Source organism: Mercenaria mercenaria, chromosome 10, assembly GCF_021730395.1.
Source record: "Mercenaria mercenaria strain notata chromosome 10, MADL_Memer_1, whole genome shotgun sequence".
NCBI classification, from domain to species: domain Eukaryota; kingdom Metazoa; phylum Mollusca; class Bivalvia; order Venerida; family Veneridae; genus Mercenaria; species Mercenaria mercenaria.
In genome coordinates, this window is record NC_069370.1 from 35,785,246 (window position 1) to 35,808,679 (window position 23,434).

The 23,434-nt window shown below is 33.7% G+C and overlaps 3 protein-coding genes across 4 annotated transcripts; all 3 read right to left on the reverse strand.

Moving 5' to 3' along the window:
* Positions 1-383: 383 nt before the first annotated feature.
* LOC123560412 (uncharacterized) lies at positions 384-1,688 on the reverse strand. The gene is made up of 3 exons (XM_053516868.1): positions 1,595-1,688; positions 820-1,055; positions 384-499 (listed from the first exon to the last, which is right to left on the reverse strand). Exons 2-3 carry the CDS (start codon positions 1,052-1,054, stop codon positions 384-386), a joined length of 351 nt encoding a protein of 116 aa, XP_053372843.1. The 5' UTR covers position 1,055; positions 1,595-1,688.
* A 7,671-nt stretch (positions 1,689-9,359) lies between these two features.
* On the reverse strand, positions 9,360-11,040 carry LOC128545852 (uncharacterized). The gene is made up of 3 exons (XM_045352606.2): positions 10,964-11,040; positions 9,785-10,020; positions 9,360-9,488 (listed from the first exon to the last, which is right to left on the reverse strand). Exons 2-3 carry the CDS (start codon positions 10,017-10,019, stop codon positions 9,373-9,375), a joined length of 351 nt encoding a protein of 116 aa, XP_045208541.2. The 5' UTR covers position 10,020; positions 10,964-11,040; the 3' UTR covers positions 9,360-9,372.
* Positions 11,041-16,733: 5,693 nt separating this feature from the next.
* LOC128559874 (uncharacterized) lies at positions 16,734-20,334 on the reverse strand. Of its 2 annotated transcripts, none has more exons than XM_053552748.1 (2): positions 18,881-20,334; positions 16,734-16,923 (listed from the first exon to the last, which is right to left on the reverse strand). In XM_053552748.1, exons 1-2 carry the CDS (start codon positions 19,622-19,624, stop codon positions 16,828-16,830), a joined length of 840 nt encoding a protein of 279 aa, XP_053408723.1. In that variant the 5' UTR covers positions 19,625-20,334; the 3' UTR covers positions 16,734-16,827. The 2 variants fall into 2 exon arrangements, with proteins under 2 accessions (XP_053408723.1, XP_053408724.1); XM_053552749.1 differs by having other exon boundaries at positions 16,828-16,923; positions 18,950-20,334.
* Between the last annotated feature and the right edge of the window lie 3,100 nt (positions 20,335-23,434).

The window sequence follows — 23,434 nt, forward strand, 5'->3', positions numbered from 1 at the left end:
TGCTTTTGGTGGCAACATTTTTTCTGGTTGATGAACTGAGTAACATCGATTTTTCCTGAAAATGAAAAATGAAAGTGTTTATAGCTAATACAGTTTATCCTAATGGAATTAAGTCTAGTTGTGACAGAAAAAGAAACTGTAGCCTTTAGTCAGTAGATCGTAATATTGGCTACTTTATCATATCCGGTGTAACATATATACTCTTAAAATAAACCATCTTGTATTAAATATTTACTATTAGCATATGAAAAATATTTTTCTTCGTTCGAAAATAATTGAAGTATTGAATTTCAAAATTTTCAAATTCGTTGTCTATTAGAATTGCTAGATTATTATTAATATATATATATAACACCCAGTTTGCATCCCTACCCTTACTTTATTCAGTAGAAGTCGTAGTCAGAAGAATGATGTGAGGATTTCCTGCCAATGTTAAGACCACCAGAGCCGAGACCAGTGCTCGAGAACAAGATGTTGATCACAAAGATAAACATAAACACTGAAAATTGAAAAAAGAAACTGTTAAGTTATCTTTCAAAAATTTAAATACTTTTACTGCGTATATATATATTCATATAAATATATATTAATATAAATCAAGAGAATATGAATACATGTATATTCAATTAAGTAATCATTACATCTTTATCTAAAACCGATTAGAAAATCTTAACAAAATTTTAACTCAAATATACAAATTTTCTGAAAAGAAAATGAAAACATTTTTTATTTACCAAAAATATAAAACATTTAACCAAATTACCTGACGGATTCCAAATGCATTAACAATCGGTAGAATAAAAAGTCGGAACCACTTACACTGCATTATGTTTCCAAAGATTCCTCCCATACCACCAGTCGATCCTCCGGTGTGGCCAAGGAAACCTCCGAATCCTGAAGGTCCAGTCATGTAGGGAACGTACCCATAACCTACGTTAGCCATGTTAGGGTATGCTGCGAACTGTTTGTGACCGGTCATAACACTTCCGTAACCAAGAACCATACCGATACATGAGGCAAGAGCCAAACATCCGAAATACACCATCTTGTTCATTCTAAACAAAATAAATAAAATCAAACAGTTTATCCTTGAGATTGCTAAACAACAAAAATAGATATGTTACACAGTTTGTCTCTTGCATTTTTTTTTCAATATGTCTAGACGATGTTTCAACACATATATTAGGAAGAAAAAAATAAAGCTCTATAAAAAGAAATTTAATACACAACTTTGAACATTATAAGATTTTGGACGAAACCGACTTGTATGGACTTCGAGTTGCACGCATTAGACGATTACGCGTAAAATGCCTTAAAGATCTAGCGTTCCCAAACATACAGGGCTGCTTTGATTTCCTGTAGCTTAATATGTTTATATAAAGTCACTTTAGCAAACAACAACATAAATCGGTACTTTGAATATTTCAGTTAATTTGTTTTCAAAACATAGTGTTATGGTTGCTCCAACACGGCGTTCAAAACCATTGAGATTAGTTAAGAAATAGTACGAATGAAATAAAAATCTAGAATCATAATTAATCACATTATCTTGACTTGAATATACCAGAAAACAATATAAATGCATATAACTTACATATTCGTTGCAAGTAAAACTTCTTCAAAGTTAGAACTCAATTATTTGGTGTTTATTTTTCACTTTGGTTGTCGAGTTGAAAGACAAGTTTTTGCTACTGTAGGCCGGTTGCAATCTCATTATATACAGCTTCGAAAAAATTTGAACGGAAGAGGAAAACCCTATCCTTCATGGTGGGAAGAAGAGACCCCTCCATATCATGAGTAACTTTATGGCTGTTTGACGTAAGAAAGTTATCTGTTAGAGCCGAACCTATACATTGAAAATCAATAACCAATATTCTTACCACAAAATATTTTTAAATCAATGAGATATACATGTTTTTTTTTCTTACAAACTGAGGTTATTAGAAATACTTAGTATGTGTTTGATGGTGAATTAAAGCTAATTTTCAACACGTTTTTTCCTTCTCACAGCTGTACAAAATTTTGTTAATGTACATTTCCTTATTTCTATACCTGGTAACGATTATATTTTCTTTGATTTATGTAAAATATGAAAGAAAAATGTAAAACCAAATTTCATACTCAAAGATTTTTCTTATATCTATGAGATTTAAGCTTATTCCCTGTAAATGTGCAAATTCATTTTCATTCAAAGCAAATATGACAAAATAATGCGGGTTTATTTGTATTGTTTCACGCAATAAAATGTTGTTAACGTTTTCACAGGCCGGAGGCCTTTATGCGATTAGATTCTGTCCTGTTCTGTTAAAGAGTTTTTTTCCTTTTCACCTAAAACTCGAGATATCACAAATTTTCAATCTCACATAAGAAAAATCATTAATATGCAACAATTAAGTATACATCGTAAGCTTTACGTTCAGACTTGACTTTTTTTTCGGCGACGCCGTCTAAATTCGTTTTCGTTACCTATGCCACGTGACTTCAGTTTGCAAATCAAACTACTTGATAACACATTATAGATAATTTATCAAAATGGAAGATTTATGCAACACTCTGCCTGATTGGACGAGAGTGTCAATTTCTTTCACTCTGTTGATTGTGCTACGCTGAGTGAAATGTAGACATAGCGTTTATCCTAAACGACGCTGTTCACAGTTTTAAAGCTAATTTTGGCTCAGTATATTTAGCAAGAATATTGATATATCTCAAAATGATAAGTAAGTTTAATAATTATGATAAAAACCTGTTCAATACCAACATATATCAAATTTAATATGCAACCTGAATAAGTCACAAAAGCAAGAAACCTTTTCATATACAGACGACAATTGTAACAAGGAAAATCTTTTAAAAAGCACTTCTCTACATAAAAGACTCTTATCACACCTTTATTCATGTGATACGCAGACCGTATTCAGCTCTTTCTTTAATTTGACTACTTGTTTGCTTTGAAATGTTTGTTATAAATTATTTAACTGATTTATTATATATGAATATTTTTCTTTAGTATGGTATGCAAATATTGAACTTAGTTGAAATCTGTTTTATTATATATATGCTATATAATGACTGAATCTCGTTACACTGAAATGAAGGTACGCTGCATACAGTTTATCTTTGTGACATGACTATTGGTCAAACTTTGCTTATAAAACAGAAATATTGAAATAATTACAAATGTATGTTTTGCTTGACCTTCACTTTTTTATAGGTGTGACGTCATTGTCCAAAGATTCATGAATAGCGAATATGCTATTTGTTATAGCGGGATCAGTTGGCCTATTTTAGAAATAAATAAAAATAATAAATAAAAAAATCCTTTAATTGATTTTTTCTCATGTATTCTAATCAAACTTGATTTGTAGCATCTTTATCAGGCCCACAGCCAACATTGTTCAGCTTGGACATTTGACTCCTTTTAGGGGCTGCTAGAGCTAAAACTAGAATTGCCTTTATACAGCGTCTCATGAACAACTTGGTGGATCTTTGTCATACTTGGTCTGGAGCATCATTATAAGGTCCTCTTCCAAATTTATTTATATAGGAACTTGGGCCCTATTAGGGACCACTATAGCTAAAAGTAGATATGCCTTTCTTCGCATTAACCACTAAAATGTAATGGATTTTTATCAAACTCGATGTGTAACAATATCGTAAGGTCTGCTGCTATTTTGTTACAAGTGGGGATAGGGACCAATTTAGCTAAAAATATAAACACGTTTAATGACCTCTTCTCATGAACCGCTTCATGAATCTTTATCAAACTACTGCTGTAATTATTCGTCTAAGGATAAACGAAACAAAATTGCAACCCCACGAAACCTTTGCGAAAAATTAAAAGAGAACCGTTTAAATTGTTAAAGTGCGGTGTTTAGTTTTGCAATTTGAAAAACGTCAGATGAAAGATGAATGTTAGATGAAAAACTGATAAACTTCTTTCCTTATTACAATTCGCCGACCATCATTTTTAAAGATATTTCTTGTTTGGTGATAATGAACCTGTACCTAGTCATTTACAAGCAAAACTTCTATATGGCAAAGAATAAACAATAAGAATGTAGACAAGATGACTACTGCTTTAAACTTGTTTAAAAGTCTAACCGTAATTAGACTCTGTCTTTTAACATTTTCTGGTTCTTTGGAATAATTTAGTCCACTCAGTCTTTAAACGGACTAACGCACACATTTTAGACGAAAAATAATTTCTCACAAAAGTCCATAAAAAATGAGTACTCTGAAAATGACTAGTGATACTAACTTATTAATATAAGACTTTTGCAAGATATTATTATAAATAACCAAAAATACTGTGCGGAAGGTAGTAAGCCGTTGCAACGCTTTTCAAAACAATGCAAAAAATTTACATACTTCTTGCATTTTTTACCAAAGTCTAACTTTTATTTTCACCCACTTTTTCATTTTTCAGTGTTAGATATACGTTCTTTGCCAAATTTAATTGAAATGAACATGTTGAAAAATTGCACCCGAACTGTGGGCAAGTAGCTTTAAGTATGATAAAATACCGTTAAGCTGATGCCAGGGGCGCGAGAGGTTTGCATCTTTAATCACCCCTCATAAACATACTCAGTCAAACCGAGTCTGATGTTATTTTGTTTGATTGCATTTTATGCTTCCGAATGATCTTCTGTTGGATTTTATCATCTACATTGATTGTTACTCTTTCTGTACCTTATGTAAAAAGCATATGAAAACAACTAAGGATTGAGAAGTGATAAAGAGGTCCAATTCTAATTTCGTGACCATTTAGACCGTAGTGAAATACATGGCAATTTACTTCATTGTTTTAATACTCATTTCACGTGAAACCACTATTTTGTTGTAATAGTTACTTTTTGCACCAGGAAACATACAGTTCAAACTCAGTCATCGTAATTGACTTTAACAAGGTGTAGTTTTTAGTAAGTTTCCTTTACTTTTCTACCTCCAGCTTAACTATTTTTTGTACGCCATCCTGTAGAGACATTGCTATTCATACGGCGGAAATGAATAATAACAAGTCTGAATTGTCACATTGTGAAATCATAGGCTAATGGTGGAACCGCCGGATACTGTGGTCATATGCACCTACGGGCAGAACTTATTTTGAGGAACTGAAAATAAATGGAATTACATTGTATTGCAAATGTTCGGGCGAAAAAGGAAAATGCACAGAAAATGTATGTAAATGCTTTATTTTCCTAAAAGCAAATACAAGAATTCCACGATGACCCTATGTCACTCACTAGAATTTCTCAGCTCCAAAAGATATAATAAGGAAATTTTCTCCCACATTATTTTAAACTGTTAAGGTTTTCCACAGAGCCATAATTAGCGAAACATTCTTGTTAGATGGCCAACCAAGAAACATCAAACTAATAACTTAGGGGTGTCGTTTGGAGTATTTGATTTTTTAGCTTTGCCATTCGTTTTTGATTAATCTAAAAGATTGGAACAATCTTGGTAAGTGTCACACAAGAAACATTTGTTTAAACCTATAATAATATCAGACAGACAGTTTCTGAAAGAACATTTTCATATTTTTCATTATAAATATATATGGAAAAGTGGCCTTGTCCTCTGATGACCATGTTTTTAAACAAATTAGATCAATATGAACAATCGTTGTTGCTAAGGGTAAGATTTCTGCAAACTCAGGTCAACAAGGCAAGAAGTTATTTTAAAGTTTCCACTATATATTTACAGGGAAATTGGAACCAATGCATTTCGGAATAATTTTGATCTTGATAGAGGGTCGACCAAAAACATTCCTATGATTTTATTTCGAAATTACGCTTGCATGTTTTGACGAAAATATTTTTAAGTTTCCATCTCTATCCATATGGGGACAGTCCCTTAGCGACCTTTTTGAATGGTTTTAATAATCTTTGGGAGAGGTTCATCCAAGATTATTTTACTTTTCAGCAAATCGAACTTGCGTTTACATGCAAACAAACAGAACCACATGCACATCTTTGGAAGAAAACAACACAAGATGGATACAAACGGGTTTTAACTCATTTTCAACAGAAGGGTATGTCGTAGGAAAGAAAATGACCAAAGGGCACTGAATGATCTCAATAGCTCCCACATGGTATTGTTATTCTAAGTGGAATGACTATCCGATGATGTATGCCATCTTACGCTATGACATGTTTCTACATATTTTGGCTTTTTTCCATTAGATAATAAAACTGATTTTGTATTTCTTTCAAACATATGTAGCTATGGTATTTATGTACAAAATTGTGACGATTCCTGATGCGGAATGTTATCTTACGCGCATTTAGCACACTTTGTGTCAGCATTGTATAATTTCTATTATTTCAACATTTATTTACATGTAATAAATATATGTAGCTATTGTTTTTCATACACAGTGTTACTGATTTAATGCGGCATGTGTTGTTTTACATATTTACTGCCTTCAATAAAGCCTGCTTATTATTCTCTTATGAACACGAGTAGCTAAGTAGATGATTTAAATGCTGTTTTATTCGTTTCCTCTAAGTAGCATGTAATGAAGCTTTAAACAAATAAAATACTAGTCTTAACACGGTTTTAAACTAATAATGCTATTTAAAACAATCAAATTCAATGAATTCATACCCACGCGGAATAGATTGTTTTTGTGAATGAGTGGACTATATTTTGAAAGATATTTTGAGTCTAGATATACACAAGTGATGTAAAATAGGACTGTACCATGGTTTGCTGATTCCTACTTTTTTACCAAATCAAAGGGAAAAAGCTTTGTTCTATATTGAGCTATATTTGTACTAAGTTTAACGAAGATCCATTAATTGATGACTTTCTTTTATGGGAATTTTAAAACAATTAAAGTGCAGTATATTTTTTCAGTGACTGAAGAGATGCTAAGTACTTCATTTCATAAAGATCCATCAAAGGATTACTTTATTCTACGGGAATTTATGGATTGTAAACAATTCAAAAGAGCAATAACTCTGGGTATTGAAGTGATCCTGAGGAAAGCTGCGCACGCACCACCGCCCTAAAGTGATCTACATTTGTGTAAAGTTTCATGAAGATCCATCCACAGGTTACATAGATACAGGCAGAAATCCCTATTTTTTACCGAATCAAGGGGAAAACTCTGCCTTGACTGGGTCAAGGGAGATAATACTAAAAGTGAAAAAATGTCATGTGCTCATTAATAATTAAGTGAATTTGGTGATTCTAGCTAAGTTACTTTTTGAATTATTAGCATTTTTATCTTTTTTAAAAATTAAGGCCAAAGATTCTGCTTTTTCTGGGTCATGGGAAATAAACTTGAAGTGAGCAAAGGTAATGTGCAAATCAATAAGTATGTGAGGTTTGGTGATTCTAGCTAAAATAATTCTTGTATTAGTTTTTTTTCGTCAAATCAAGGCAAAAACTCTGCTTTTACCGGGTCAATGGGGGACAATACTTTATGTAGTAATTAATAATCATTTGAGGTTTGGTGATTCTAGCAAAAATACTTTTTTGAATTATAAGCATTTTCGATTTCGGGCGGACGGACATTCCTACATATGGGTATTTATGTGGCTACTCTTTTGTTCTCTCTATTGTTCTTTTAGTCACGTAAAAGGAAAATGGCCACATAAAAGCCTTACGGAATGAATGACATCAAAGAAAAAGAACAGTTACCTATTGTTCCTATAGTCACCTTAAGTTTACAAATGTGGGCTCGGCCACACGCACGGAAAGTGTGACAAACTGGCGAACAAACAGCTAAAACAATATCCCCCGCCTTCGGGGAGAGGGGATGATAATACTTAGCCCCCTATAACATTTTATACTATATTTTGTATTTATGTTCGATTTTGTTTTTGCTTTGTTCATTGTTTGCTGTTTTTGTTGTTACATAATAGAACTTAACCTCGTATGATGCACCTTTGTGAGAAGGAAATATAATTTATAGGAAAGTATTATTTTCACTTCAAATTTAAATGCAAAATGAAACGAAATGAAAATTATATCATTTTTGTTTTCGTTTCCATGTCTGTAGTTTTTTCTATATTCTGTTGTTTTGTTTAAATAAGCCGTTGTGACACTTTGATACAAAGAAGTTTAAAATTACTAAACTTTGTGTCAAATGGTAGTTTGTTTGTTTAAACGTAGGAAATGAGGAGAATACAAGAATGCTGGAAGTATTTTTAAATCAATGTTTTATATACATTAACGTATATAACATAACGGAAAAAGTCTGGGGTGCTCTCAGAGACGCCGTTTACTTTTAACACCATTGGACTCCATCCAAGTCCACCTCATCCCCCTGAAAAAGAATAACTTGGGATGGGTGTGTGAAAAATACACTAACAATTGGTTTGTGTTGAACCAGCCGGTCGCACTTTACTTTACATTCTCGTACGTTTTTTTTTTATAATGCTTGTATATACCTTCTTAAAATATTTTACAGAACGTCGCCAGACGCTCGTTGCATTGTTCCAAAGGCGACAACTATTTTCCACGAAAATGCGCAACAGTTTCCCTATTACTGTGTTTTTTTCTCCATAACTTCTTATCGATTGTGTAGTTTTTATTCTTCTCGCAGTTAAAAATGTTTGATTTAGTGTTATCGCATGTATCCTTCTCTAGGTCTCACTCTTGGGATTAAAATGGAATGAATAAATTATAGAAAAAATTGTTTGGTCATATGTCCACGAGTCCACACATAATACTGAGACACACACGTGCCCAACCCCTTCAGGAGACAGTAAGACATCCAGCTTCTAATACTCTGAAATCTGACTGGCCTCGTATCTGATCATACGTTTCTACCTTCTAATGTGATTTCATCTCTTAAAAGTTGTTGCGTTACAATTTACTTTCTGATAACCTCTTGCTCAATCAGTGTAGTAGCAAATTATAGTTGTGATATTCAATTTTTGTGTGAAAAAAAAGACAATATGATATATATAATGTTTTGCTATTTTTATTTCTTTTTTAATTAAGAAACAGTTTTAGATCACAGATGAATTCGCCTTTGGTGCCCACATTTGTTCTGGTTGAAAAATTGAATATCGTCGGTCTTTTTTCTGAAAACGAAAAATAAACTTGTTTATATCTAATTTAGCCTTTATGTAAATAAAACTTTAAAAAGGAAGAACCCTAGTTGTGACAGAAAATTAAGAAACAGTAGCCATTACTCAGTAATAATAATATTGGCTACTTTACCATATCCGGTGTACCATATATATTCTTGAACTGAACCATCTTGTCTTAAACATTTACTATTAGCATTTAAAACAAAACATAATTTTTTCTTCGTTCGGAAATTATTGAAGTATTGAATTTTCAAATTTTAGAACCCGCTGACAATTAGTATTGCCAGATTATTATTGATATTTGCATCCCTACCTGTTACTTTATTCAGTAGAAGTCGTAGTCAGAGGCATGGTGTGAGGGTTTCTTGCCAATGTTGAGACCACCAGAGCCGAGACCAGTGCTCGAGAACAAGATGTTGATCACAAAGATAAACATAAACACTGAAAATTAAAAAAACAACAACGTTAAGTTACCCAAATTTGAAATATTTTTATACGTATAAATATTCATACAAATCAAGGAAATATAGATAAATGTATATTCAATTAAGCAATTATTACATCTTTATCTAAAACTAATTAGAAAATCTTAAACAATTTAAACTCAGACATACAAATTTTCTGAAAAGAAAATGAAAGCATTTTTGTTTACCAAAAACATAAAACATTAACCCAAATTACATGAAGGATTCCAAATGCATTAACAATAGATAGAATAAACAGTCGGGACGACTTACATTGCATTATGTTTCCAAAGATTCCTCCCATGCCGCCAGCCGATCCTCCAGCACCGCCAAGAAAACCTCCGAATCCGGACGATCCCGCCATATAGGGCATGTACCCATAACCCATGTTAGCCATGTGAGGGTATGCGGTGAATTGTTTGTGACCGGTCATAACACTTCCGTAACCAACAGCCATACCGATACATGAGGCAAGAGCCAAACATCCGAGGTAGACCATCTTGTTCATTCTAAACAAAGAAAATAAAATAGAATAATAGTATTCTATCTTTACGATTGCTAAACAACAGAAATTAAAATGTCATTCATTTCTTTACTTACTTTTTGTCAAAAAAAGGAGAAAATATTTGAAGTTCTGTAAAACGAAAGTTGAAACAGTACTTTAAACAAAATAACATTTCGAACTACACCGTGAGATACATGTGTTTGCCTTGATCGATTGTAAATGTAGTGTTCAGACAATCTGACTAAAGTACTTGGTCTTCTAAACGAAGATCTGAGAACGACCCATTCACATTCGTCTTCTGTATATTTTGGATTTCCAATATTGCTATTTTTATTTTCGCAAATCTATTTTTATTTGACCCAATATATGTTCGAATGTCAAAGAGTAAGAAAAATTTGCAGTCAATCCAAGGCTCGAACCCGGGACCTCTCGCTTACAGAGCAAATGCCCTACCGACTGAGCTAACCGGCTATCTGACATATTTCGACATAAAAATTGTAGATATAAAAAAACCAGGGCTTTTTAAAGCTTGCAGAATGTTGTAAGTTAGCTTTTGATTGGCTTGCGAAAGGGTCGTCAGAACGAGGCTATCAATAGCTCGTTGTCAGATCCTAAGCGTAGCGTAATAGGAAATGTACTTTAGTCAGATTGGTGTTCAGAATGATTAGTTTTGCACAATTCAGGGCTGCTTTTAATTTGCTGTTACTTAATACGTTGATATAAAGTCACTTTAATGAACAGCAACAAAAAACAATACTTTGAATATTTGAGTCAATGTTTTTTCGAAACATGAAGTTAATTTTTGCTTTTCTAATCCATAGCGAACAAGGCCTACAACAAAAAGTTGACAATTTTTATTTTAGAATCAGACAAACAGAAATAAAAAAATACATTAAATTATTTAGACTTGCAAGAGCTAGAAAACGATATAAATGCACGTAACTTACTTTTTAAGTTGCAAGTAAAGCTTCCAAGTTAAAAGTCAGACATTTTTGGTGTTTGTATGTCACTTTGGTTGTCGAGTATCAGTTGAAAGACAAGTTTTTGCTACTTTAGGCCTGTTTCAGTCCTATTATATACAGCTTCTAAATGTGAACGGAAGAGGAAGCCCGATCCTTCATGGGGGGAAGAAGAGACCCCGCCATAATTCTGAGTAATTTTATGGCTGTTTGACGTAAGAAAGTTATTTGTTAGAGCCGAGCCTATACATGCAAAATCAATAACCAATATGCTTACCACAAAATTATTTTTAAATCAATGAAATATACATGTTTTTACAAACTGAGTCAATATGTGTTTGATGGTGAATTAAAGCTAATTTCAACACGCCTTTTTTCTTCTCACAGCTGTACAAGATTTCTTTAATTCTTTACCTGCTGACAATTATATTTTCTTTGATTTATGTAAAATATGAAAGAAAAATGTAAAACCAAATTTCATACACAAAGCGTTTGTTTATATGTACTGATATTGTTCTAAAATGACCATCAAATTTACATTTTTTAATGAAGAAATTTATTGTTCTATCATGAATACGAGTGGATTTATACAGCTTATGATTTGAAAGAAAGCTTTAACTAAATAACACCAATGTCTTCACGCGGCAAATAAGCAATGTCTAACAGTAATTATTCCTCCTGAAAAAGGGTCATTCCCAATAGCATGTATCATGGGATCATTTAAGGTCATTTAAGAATATTACTAGTGGAAGTACAAGCTACCGTCCACGCCCTCTACCCGGGTTGAGCAGAACTCAACATTTACACATGTTATAAGTACCAGAATCATTAATTTAGAGACATCCGCAGATTTATTCATACGGCGGTGCACATGGAACCTTCAAAGATGCACAGAGTGCAATTCCATGAAAAGCGGCGTATGGTCCCAAGATAAAATAATGGTTGTGACCTAAATGAGGAAGCAATGGGCAGAACTTTACAAACTGGAATTTAGAAAGGGGATCTGTGGTTATAGATAGATAGATAGATAGATTTCTGTGTAAAATGTACATATTTATGGCAATATATATAACAACTTACAGAGAACAATGAACAAGTATGCATGCTAAGTAAAGCCAAGTCATATACATTATGACACAAAGGATGACACAAAAAAAAGAGATAGAAATCATCTCTTATTCCTATTGTGGTTCTTGTGTAGTATAATATGGTATGACATGGGAAGACATATCACAGAAAAAAAAACGAAAGACTTAGGTTATTAAAATTCATGGATATAAAATTATAAAAAAAAAACTAACACTATCACTATAGATGGATTAAAAAATAAGTATTATATATTATTATCTAATATATTATTCTATATAACTGATATTGCATAACTATCTGGTAAAATAAGGTACGCTGCCTGGGTTGGCCAAGCGCACAGTACTGCACCTTATGTAATACTTTCAGTTAAAACAGCTGACAAAAATGACTAGCAGAGAATAAATAATCGTACTGGAACCTTAAAAATGATTAAAACAATTTTAAACAAGTTCAGATAATACTAATCAGGTGTTCTTTGACCTTTGACTTAAACGTTGGAATTTTTGTTGCATCCCTAACAGTTTGTGGCAAGCTGTTTCACAAGTTCTATTAAAATAAAACAAGTTTCTTTAAGTTTCGTTGGCTATGCAACACTTTTTAACCATGGGAGTAGATCTAAATTGTAACAGCATAATAATTATGAAAAAGAAGAAAACGAGATTCATTTTATAACATGATACCGGTTGTAACCGCACAGCTTTGCTTTTAAAGTCTTATGTACATAAATCAAAGTGGTTTTTTTCTTCTTTTTTTCCAGAAAACTGCCGTAAGTACTTCTCTTTACCAATGCTATAAAGGTTTTTTTTTAAAGTAAAATGTTTACGTTTGAAATATATTTCAGTCATTAGTAATAAGATATATGAATTGTCAGAAAGACCCAAGTATCTAAGAAATACTGCATGGCCGAATATTCATATGTTCATTCTTTTATGCCATCTTGAAACAAGAAAACCAATGCATATATGTAAACGAAGCTTTCAAACCTTGCCGGGTTAACTGCCTCTTAGTTAAGAAAATACCTGCTCACATTACTATCCACCCGTATGTATCCGTTGAAATTTCTTGTATTATGTTATGTATTTGCCATATTTGTCTTGTTTTATGTTAATGGCCAAAGGCAAATAACTTTGCTTAATAAAAAAACTGAAACTGAAACTGTTATTCATTCTCATGTTTGTATAACACTTCGAAATAAACGGGTTAACACATAGTGTATATATCTGTCTGGAAACTTATTTGATTTTAATAACTTAATTCATTTTTACCTTACATATTTACCCAAATGTTTAAAAAAAAGTCTGTTACGCTACTATAAAGCAAATTTCTTAATTAATTCGTATTTTATTAGTATTAATTCGCCTCAGTTTACGAAATTATGTTATAAAATGTTTCTGCTGCTGGTGTATTCTGAATAACGTACTAATATGTTAGAAACAAGTAAGCCTAAAATTTCCGTTTTGTTCAGTGGCACCTCAAGCCAATTACAAATGCCGAGAACCAGTACTTGTAGGGCATACTAAATTGCAAGGTACCATCATGTTTTTCAATTTATATAATTTGATGAAACTAAAGCAGTGTAGTGTTTCACACACGCGTACAGAAATTAACGATCGATCCCTTTCATCAAGGTTTGTCAGCTTGCTATGCACACAACACTATAAGATATACTATACAAAACAGTTAGCCCGGTATTTGTTATTTTTTGGCAATATCTTAACAACTACTGGAAGTACTTTCGTGAAATTTAGCACATTTCAGAATTTCAACAAAATAAAACAATGTCATCATATAATTTTTTTCATTTTACAACTTCAACGTATTTTTGAAAAAATGTCACAAAGATATATTAAAATGTCTAAACTTCACTAATTAGCGATGAATGATAGACAACAAAAACTCAATAACGTCGCTGTCTGCCGTACCATTTCGAAAAAGATCATTTGATATTGGTATAATAATTAACCATGTTCAAAATTTACCCGTGTTTTTCATATGACTGGTATTCATCCGTTTTCACAACATCCTTGAGATTTTTTTTTGTAATTTTTTAAAAATGTAGTGTGGCGGTAAAATGAAACAAAACGTGACTTGAAACTTTTGAAAACTTTATATGTTATTACCGAGGTATTGATCAAAATGTTAGTTAATTTCAAAAAGTACATTTAATAATTAAAGAAACTGGCAAAATGCCAAATTGCGGGTTAGCTGTGTAGTTCATTATTTTTCAACTTTCCTTAGGCAGTTGAAAAGTAAAATGAGCCGCGCCATGAGAAAACCATCATAATGCATGGATTTTCTCATGGCGCGGCTCAAATGATTGCTGAAATGGTTATTATTCCGGCCAAACTGCTTTCACTAAATGGACAAAACAAGTCAAGTGAAAAAGTCAAAGATTTTATTGGCATAAACATAAATAATGTCCAATGCCGTATACACAAAAGGGTGGTTCTACATGACGTTATAGTATAAAGTATAAAGTATGATACATTGTACGAATACTTAATTTCAGATAGGGCATACATATACAACATACAATTCTTGAATAGAAATATTTTTTGTCAGACACAATATATAATTCACACCTTAGTGGCAAGTTAACATTTTTCAATTTGCCTCTTTTCTCTTAATTGTAGCTTCATATATAAATTTTGCTAAGCTAACAATTATTTTTTTCTGAGTTGATTTTAGCAGAATTTGGAATTTGGTTAATTTTGGCCATATACAAAAAGAAAAACAAAAAAAAAAAAAAAACTTAAAGGTAATAGTTCTCCTCTGTATGATAGGGATATACAAGTAAAAAGTGATATTTACTGTGTATATGCAAGTTTATTTATAGTCGCCGCCAACCCATATGGGCGACTCCTTTAGAAGTTAGTAGGATAGTGCAAGATACAGAAGACGCTCCAATTCCAGATGCTTCCCTAGTTCTTTAACGTGCCATGTGTAAAGTACCCATACACGGGACTCTTATTCCAATGTTAGTAATTTTTAGTTGGAGGAGCGAGGCTCGAACTCACTAGTTTCATAGTCAAACAGTGTAAGCACTGAACCGCTGCGTTCTCTCCAGTGATATTTACAATTTTTCATAAACGTTTATACTTGAAGGAATGCATATGAGTAAACGCAGTTTATTCCAGGTTAGTATCCCTTCCTAGTGTAATTCAGACGTGTTAGAATTGACATGTTTTACAAGGGAAATTAGTTTCGCGTGCTTTGTTGGCAAATAAAACACGTTTCCAGGGGTCACGCTGTCGATCGCCACTTGAGCCATTTGCGACAAAAAATTAAATGTGGCTCCGAAATTTTCTAATTGGCGAAAATGGCCCGAAGCTATATCTGTCTGCAAAACTACGAATATTGCCAGTTTTACGAACCAAAAGGTGTGAAAAATCGATAATCTGTGTAGACACAACATCCGTTATTGAAAGGGAGGGATCCAATTTGCAAATTTTTTATTTGATCAGGCAGTTAATTGGTGATAATTAGATTATTGAATAACAAACTGGATAATTATAATCTTCATTTTGTGCACTTGATACGATTTTATGAGCAGTCGGCCGTTAGACAAATTTTCTATAATTGCCGAGGGTTAGTTTGGGCAAAAACAAATAAAAATGCTTTAGACAAGCAGAAATTGTAAGTATTGAATAGCTATGATGATAGAAAAGCAATAAAACATAGGTATTTTATCAAATATTTAATTCTAACTTACGTTTTCCGAATTTGTCACCCGTTTTCACGACCGTGATTTTCGGATATTTCTGTCATTTCTGACGAGATTTTTTAGTGCAATCTTAATTAAAAGCCAATAAAAAGTCTACATTTAAGAAAAATATGACAAATGTTGCAAAAGGAGCTCTTATTTTGAAGTAATTTTCGAGAATAAAACATGTGAAGGCATCGAACCCCACCCACTTACAGGCAATGTGCAAAATAAGACATTTTTTTTTTTAAACAATTTTTTTTTCTTTTTTAACATCTTTATTTTAAATGTGATTTTCAGAATTTTTTTATTAAATGGCAGATGTTTATAAAAATGATAATTTTAGAAATTAACACAAATTGATTTTCTAAAAAGCTTTTTAAAGGGTTACTAAGAAATATGTAATAACTATAAAGATGTATACATTAATTTCTTGAGTAGTATGAGTACTTTGGTACATATAATGTAGTCCTACAAGAACGTCAATGCTATGCGCTTCGCCGATGTTGGCCTCATAATTTTATCTTAGGAAAAGGCAGTGGCTCAGAGAAAAAAATTCCCAGTGTGACCCCTGCGTTTCAGTCTTTTTTTTTTCGTTCAGAGGCGTCGTAATTAATCACTCAGGCCTTCGACCTTTGTGATTAAATTACTACGCATCTGAACTCAGAACCGTGTTTTATTAGCCAACAAAGCACGCAAAACTAATTTCTCAAGTATAACATGTATATTAAAGATGTACACTAAGGTCATTTGTCTTTTTTTTTCAAATCAGTCAAAATGTACCTAGTACAACATGTGTATTAAATGTGAACACAAAGGTCATTTGTCTTTTTTTTTCAAATCAGTCAAAATGTACCTAGTAGAACATGTGTATTAAATGTGAACACAAAGGTCATTTGTCTTTTTTTTCAAATCAGTCAAAATGTACCTAATAGAACATGTGTATTAAATGTGAACACAAAGGTCATTTGTCTTTTTTTTCAAATCAGTCAAAATGTACCTAGTACAACATGTGTATTAAATGTGAACACAAAGGTTATTTGTCTTTTTTTTTTTCGAATCAACCATATATAACTGCTGCTACAATTCCAAATACAATCCCAGCAACGACCAGACTTAATATGAGGCACCAAGTCAAGCACTTGATTTTCATGTCCTGAAACGATAATTAGCAACTATTTTAGTACAGTTCTTATCCCTTTTTTGTCCAAAACGGTTTGATGGTAACATTACATCAATATGAGTATATCTATGGCATGAAAACAGTATGTATAATTAAATATATAGAACTTTAAATGTATATGTAAAAATACGCTCATACAAATCTGTCTGTCACGCACACAAATTCAGTATGCATTTTTAAATATGTTGAAATTTGAAATTTTAACATATATGTATGTGTAGTATAAACTCATATAAATGTGTGTGTGTCGCAAAAATACTGTGTGCATTTTAAATTTGCAGAAATTTTAGTACGAATATAATCGTCATAGCCGGTCCCAAGTCATGATGCGAGAGGAGGAAGGCTGTGTGCAAGGATAGCACACTAAACATGTAAAACAGCTCAGTTGCTGCAGAAACACGTACCACAAGAAATACAACGGATTTACGGAATCGACCAAGAAGAGAGCTGATAATTTGGAGTAATCCACCTTCTTACAAACGAAGCACGGATCAAATATTGAATGCGGGGATTTTATACGAGACGGGATAAGTATTTCGTGTAGCCAGAGATATTTGACCACTCCCAAACTACAGATGCTGGGATTAGGTGATGTATGTTTTACGGCAGGGAAAGTGACCTTAGAACCAGGTCATGCACTGTCACAAGGTAAAAATGATGCTCCCATTCATGGAGTGGGATTGCTGCTGACCAAACAAGCGTAAAAACAGACTGGCAGAATAGGAGCCGATTATATATCTGTCTATCGCATAAATGCTCTCCTGTTGAAATTTAATCAGTATGTACGAAAATGATTGTTATATGACCAAAGTTTGTTTGGGTTAACACTGTTTACAATATAAAAGTTTTAATTAATTTGAATGTTAATCTATATGATATAACCGTAGTGATTAAAAAATGATACATTCCAGACAGTGATTTGACATTGAATTGGAGTTCAGATGCGAAGTAATTATATCATCAGGGCCCGTGTGGTAAAAATTTTCTATTTCACCTTTACTCTTTAGATTACATATTGTGGAAGAAATGTATGTAATCTTAAAGTTATTTTTGAATGAAGTCAGCAAAATTTAAAACAGTCTCACAAGATTCGACCTTATTTTTTCAGTGTTAATTGGAGTTAGCATTAATAAAATCTGAAAAGTAGATCCCTCGGAAGCACCAGAAACAAGACAAACAGTGAAAATTGCAGACGCGGTTTGATTAACATGAGCAGTAATAGAAAATGCAACACTGCACACACCCCCTAAGTCTCATTAAATCCTTTTATTCGAGGCATCATAGAAAAAAATGATATTTACGTTTTATTTTGTGTTTTATTATTATATACCAATTGTCCGACGTTTCTTTTATCAAAATTAATGGAATAATGAATTCTCTGCAAACGTTTTGGACAATGGCCATCACGTCGAAATTTGTCTCTACTTGAGCTTGAGGAAATATCACAAATAATACAAAATTTACAAAAAAAAACAACAAAAAAAAAAAAAAAAACAGGCACGGTAAAAGTTGTTTGAAAATTGCGAAACAAGGTAAACTTTAAGAATATACCAAGCGAATGTCATTTTCAAACATTACTATTAGGGGCTAATACCTAAATCGAACGAATTATATTCCATCATTTATACTAATCTAAACAAGGTTGATTTCTTTCTCCGTTAGGGCTGGATAACGACAAATTTGTTTGTACTGAAATTCGCTCGTTTTCTTAACCATAAATAATGTGTATTTAAATGAAAAACGTATTTGAACGTGAGCGCCATTATAGTTATAAGCCATTACTCAATCGGCTGAATTTCAAGGTGAGAGCTAAAGGAGAAAAGTGTCTGAAAAAGTAACATGTGAGGGCAAATTTTAATTTACTGATTGTTAAAGATTGTATAAATTAAAGGTTTATGCTCGGGTGTAAAAGGCCTTGCTATTTATTTACCTTTTTTAGCCTCTGAACATTTTCGCTTGCATTGCCGATATTTCGTGCCGATTCGTCTACTCCACGTACCGTCAAAGTATTTCCCCTTGCAACTTCGCCATGACAACTACAAAAACAAGCGTTTGGTGTGGTCTGACAACCACGACATACAAGACCATTATTGCTGTAATATTCCATAATAATGCATTCTTCGTAATCTGGGGGCGGATCAAAATAGTTCTTGTTTACATATTCGGTTGTTTGGTTCTGCTCCTCATGTATTCTGGTCACGTGATGTGTTTCGTTCGCAATATCCTGCAGTGCTACAGTAATAGCAGATAATGGGTGTATACTTATTGGATCTGTTACACTCAGTTCCTCGCTGTCTAGAGTGTGGTCTTCATCTGGTATATTTACGTTAATATCGTCACTTATTTCTTCATGAACATTTGTGCCAGTCATTTGCGAACTTATAGCCAGTGCTTGTTGTGTTTGTTCGTCAATAATATCCTCGTTTTGTGTTACGATGAATGGCCGAACTTCCAGTTGGTCTGTATCTAACGGATTTGCAACGTCTGAATTAATTTTACTACAGCTATCGGTGTTATTATCCATTTCTATTTTACTTGAGCTGATTTGACAATCATTATGGTCTTCTGTAACTACTAGATGTGTCAATATTCCTTGTGTTGTTATTTCATCGGTATCTGTAAATGCATCTTCAAGCCGTAAATTATCCTTATTTCTTCTTGTACTTATGTCCATAGTGAACAAAGCAACTGAAAATCTTATTGATACAGGACAAAGTATTTGTGTCGCAATACCACGAAATAAATCCAAGGACACAGTCACTCATGAATTAGATTGTATTCCATATTTGAAAGAATCACTTGATCTTGTCTTAGCGGTCATCTGTATTAAGCTGCCACTGACCTTAAGCAGACAGTCAGTTAACTTAATATCAAAAATTAATATTAAAAATTAATATTTTTTTCTAATTTCAACTTTTCTTCAGCAAGCACTTGCCTTAAACAGCCAGATTGTGTCGCTCCCTTGGCTAACTACTTAATAATGTTTTAACTTATAGTATATATTTACATGACCAAAGGTAGGTTACGTTGTAAAGAAGACTTTAAAATCATTATAACTATTTCAGTATACGACTATGTAATTTGTCCATGTATTGTCCGCTTTAATGAAAATATGTATACGCACTGAAAATATACGGGAGCTGGTAATTTCATCTTCAAGGTTATCGATGCATATACATGAATTAATGTCAATAAATCAAAAAAGTAAGTCAACGTGATGTAGAACGGTTTTTTTCACATGAATGAATAAGGAAACATGAACGTAAAATATGTAGAGGAGGTTAAATCCTGTATTAAAATGTTGTAATTCGGTCAGTATCAGAACAGTGCAAAACATTTATATACATATATACAGACGTGAACAAAATAATTCATCGTCATTTTAACACGTTACAAGGTCTGTATATGCATATAAACATAATTCATTATGAAATACATACCTAAACATATATACATTGACCTTCGAATAATAGTTTTGTACTGTTACAAGAAGTCGGTCAGACATAGCTTGTAGTTAAGTTCGTAATGCTCATTGTTCCCCGTTTACTAAAATGTTGTTACATATGAAGTGCTTTACCACATATTATAATGCTTTGTTTGTTTGTTTGTTTTGGGTTTAACGCCGTTTTTCAACAGTATTTCAGTCATGTAACGGCGGGCAGTTAACCTAACCAGTGTTCCTGGATTCTGTACCAGTACAAACCTGTTCTCCGCAAGTAACTGCCAACTTCCCCACATGAACCAGAGGTGGAGGACTAATGATTTCAGACACAATGTCGTTTATCAAATAGCCACATATTATAACGCATCTTCAGATATAAATGCAACATAAAAATAAATAGATTTAGAGGATGTTTGTTTGTTCCAGTGTTTCAAGATCGAATTATAGTTCAAACATCGTTTTTATCCAATGACAAGCAACGTAACCAACTTGTTTTCATATTGTTTCATAACTGAAGAATCTGATCCACTTAATCATGAAGTAGTTCAAAATTAATGAGTATTCATTGTTCCGCCTACTATGGATTTCCCACATTCTAGGAGGCGCAGCAATTTCCAAAGCAGGGACTGCTTACAAGAAATAATGTGTCTATGTAATAAACAGACCAAATAGATAAATGAGCCGTGCAGAAAACCAACAAAGTGGGTTTGCGACCAGCATGGATCCAGACCAGCCTGCACATTCGCGCAGTCTGGTCAGGATCCATGCTGTTCGCTAACAGTTTCTCTAATTCCAGTAGGCTTTGAAAGCGAACAGCATGGATCCTGACCAGACGTCTGGATCCATGTTGGTCGCAAACCCACTATGTTGGTTTTCTCATGGCGCGGCTCAAATATCAAATTATGTTTTTAGTTTCATTTTAATGCAAGCTGTAATTTCATAGTTCAAGTCTGACCTTTCTGCACTTTTCACTACCTCTAAGTACTGGTCTAAAAATAAACCAGGGTGCACTTAGATTCTACTTTGTCTTGTTTTATTTATACATGTAGTTGCTTAAATTGTAGTGTTAGATCATTAGGAGTTAAACCTGCATATTTTACTTGCATTGAATAAGAATATAAAATTGTGTTTCACAAATTACTCGATAAGACTAAGTCGTCTACTATGTATTTATGATAACTAAATTTACGGAATCCTGTTGGGGCCATTTATAATTTCGCCGTCGCGTTTGTGGGGTCGACACACGACAACGCGAAGTGACATAGCGACATTACGAAGTGACACCCGACAATCGCAAACGACGGCGACAATCCCAAACGACAATGTCGCGAAATCCACTTTGAAATGTCGCCTTTCAAAAGCACGATATATCGCGATGTCACTTCGCATTGTCGAGCGTCGTATGTCGCTATGTCACTTCGTAATGTCGCGTGTTGTCACTTCGCGTTGTCGTGTGTCGACCCTGCAAACGCGACGGCCACATTATCAAACGATATGCGATAATCACAAACGACGCTCGACAACGCGAAGCGAACTTTTCCAAATGTCGTATTGTATGTCGCGTGTACCAGTACCTAGAGAAAAGAGGCCACTTCGAACCCGGTCGGCTAGGGTTCAAGGTCAAATTCCGGTAATATTCTCAAAATATGAACTTGTCAGAGCAGTCAAGACGGTCCTGAAAACCCAAGCACTACCTTCACTGAGTCCAATGACACCATTGGAGCAATTCTCATGGCTCCCTGGGTCGGACCAGCTTAGTCTTGGCCAGCACCCTACCGCATATAACAAGTTTGATCATTTTCTGATACCTGTCCTATTTTCTTTTAATTATTATTATTGTAATTTATACTGAATTTCAGTTGATAATGACACTATGTTAGATTTTGACCCTTGTTCGAGTCTCTACACCCCAGGTACCCACCTATACCATATATATATGAATATGTTCGTAGATGTTTTGGCTTTACATTTAAGCTACTTAAGTCCATATGATGCCATCAGAGCTCAGGACATGTATCAGAAAATGATTAAACTTGTTATATACGGTAGGGTGCTGGTCAAGACTAAGCTGGTCCGACCCAGGGAGCCGTGAGAATTGCTCCAATGGTGTCATTGGACTCAGTGAAGGTAGTGCTTGGGTTTTCAGGACTGTCTTGACTGCTCTGACAAGTTCATATTTTGAGATTACCGAAATTACCGGGTTCGAACCTGACGTGGCCTCTTTGTTCTAGGTACTGGCTTGCCCTTTGCAACAAGGTATCATTTATTAAAATCGGACATCAGGTTATGAAGATATGGCTCCTCAGAGAAGGACCACCCCTCTATTTAATATATGAAGAAGTATGCATATTTTCACGAAAAATGATACATTTTGAGACGGTCCTCCGACGAAACCGTCGGCGATAAAATTATTCAAGTTACATATCCGTTTAGACAATGTTTGAATTTAATTTATAAAAGTTATTTCATTAAAATATCTTGAGTTTGTAACATTCTACAATTATTTGAAGTTAATGAAAAACATGGACATTTTACGTCAAAAAAGTATGGAAATATAGCTTTTATCTTACCCTTTCACCGGTAGACGGGCGACATGCGATACGACATTATGAAAATGTCGCTTCGTATTGTCGAGTGTCACTTCGCGTGTCGTGTATCATTTGGAATTGTCGCGCGTCGACCCTCACCCAAACCCGCGACATACGATACGACATTTGGAAAAGTTCGCTTCGCGTTGTCGCGACATTACGAAGTGACATAGCGACAATGCGATACGACGCTCGACAATGCGAAGTGACATCGCGATATAGATCTATCGTGCTTTTGAAAAGCGACATTCAAAAGTGGATATCGCGACATTGTCGTTTGGGATTGTTGCCGTCGTTCGCGATTGTCGGGTGTCACTTCGTAATGTCGCTATGTCACTTTGCGTTGTCGTGTGTCGACCCCACAAATACGACGGCGACATTATAAATGGCCCCAACAGGATTCCGTATAAATTAAAATCTTCCAGCACTGGATCAACCGCTGTTTTGCTAAAGG

Bases quoted from the DNA above. Each gene is read 5' to 3' on its own strand.
- LOC123560412 (XM_053516868.1), bottom strand. From the start codon at position 1,054: ATGAACAAGATGGTGTATTTCGGATGTTTGGCTCTTGCCTCATGTATC. The intron at 500-819 runs GTAAGTGGTTCC...TTCAATTTTCAG, and splicing joins CTTTGGAAACATAATGCAGT to TGTTTATGTTTATCTTTGTG.
- LOC128545852 (XM_045352606.2), bottom strand. From the start codon at position 10,019: ATGAACAAGATGGTCTACCTCGGATGTTTGGCTCTTGCCTCATGTATC. The intron at 9,489-9,784 runs GTAAGTCGTCCC...TTTAATTTTCAG, and splicing joins CTTTGGAAACATAATGCAAT to TGTTTATGTTTATCTTTGTG.
- LOC128559874 (XM_053552748.1), bottom strand. From the start codon at position 19,624: ATGGACATAAGTACAAGAAGAAATAAGGATAATTTACGGCTTGAAGAT. The intron at 16,924-18,880 runs GTAAATAAATAG...TTATCGTTTCAG, and splicing joins ATGTTCAGAGGCTAAAAAAG to GACATGAAAATCAAGTGCTT.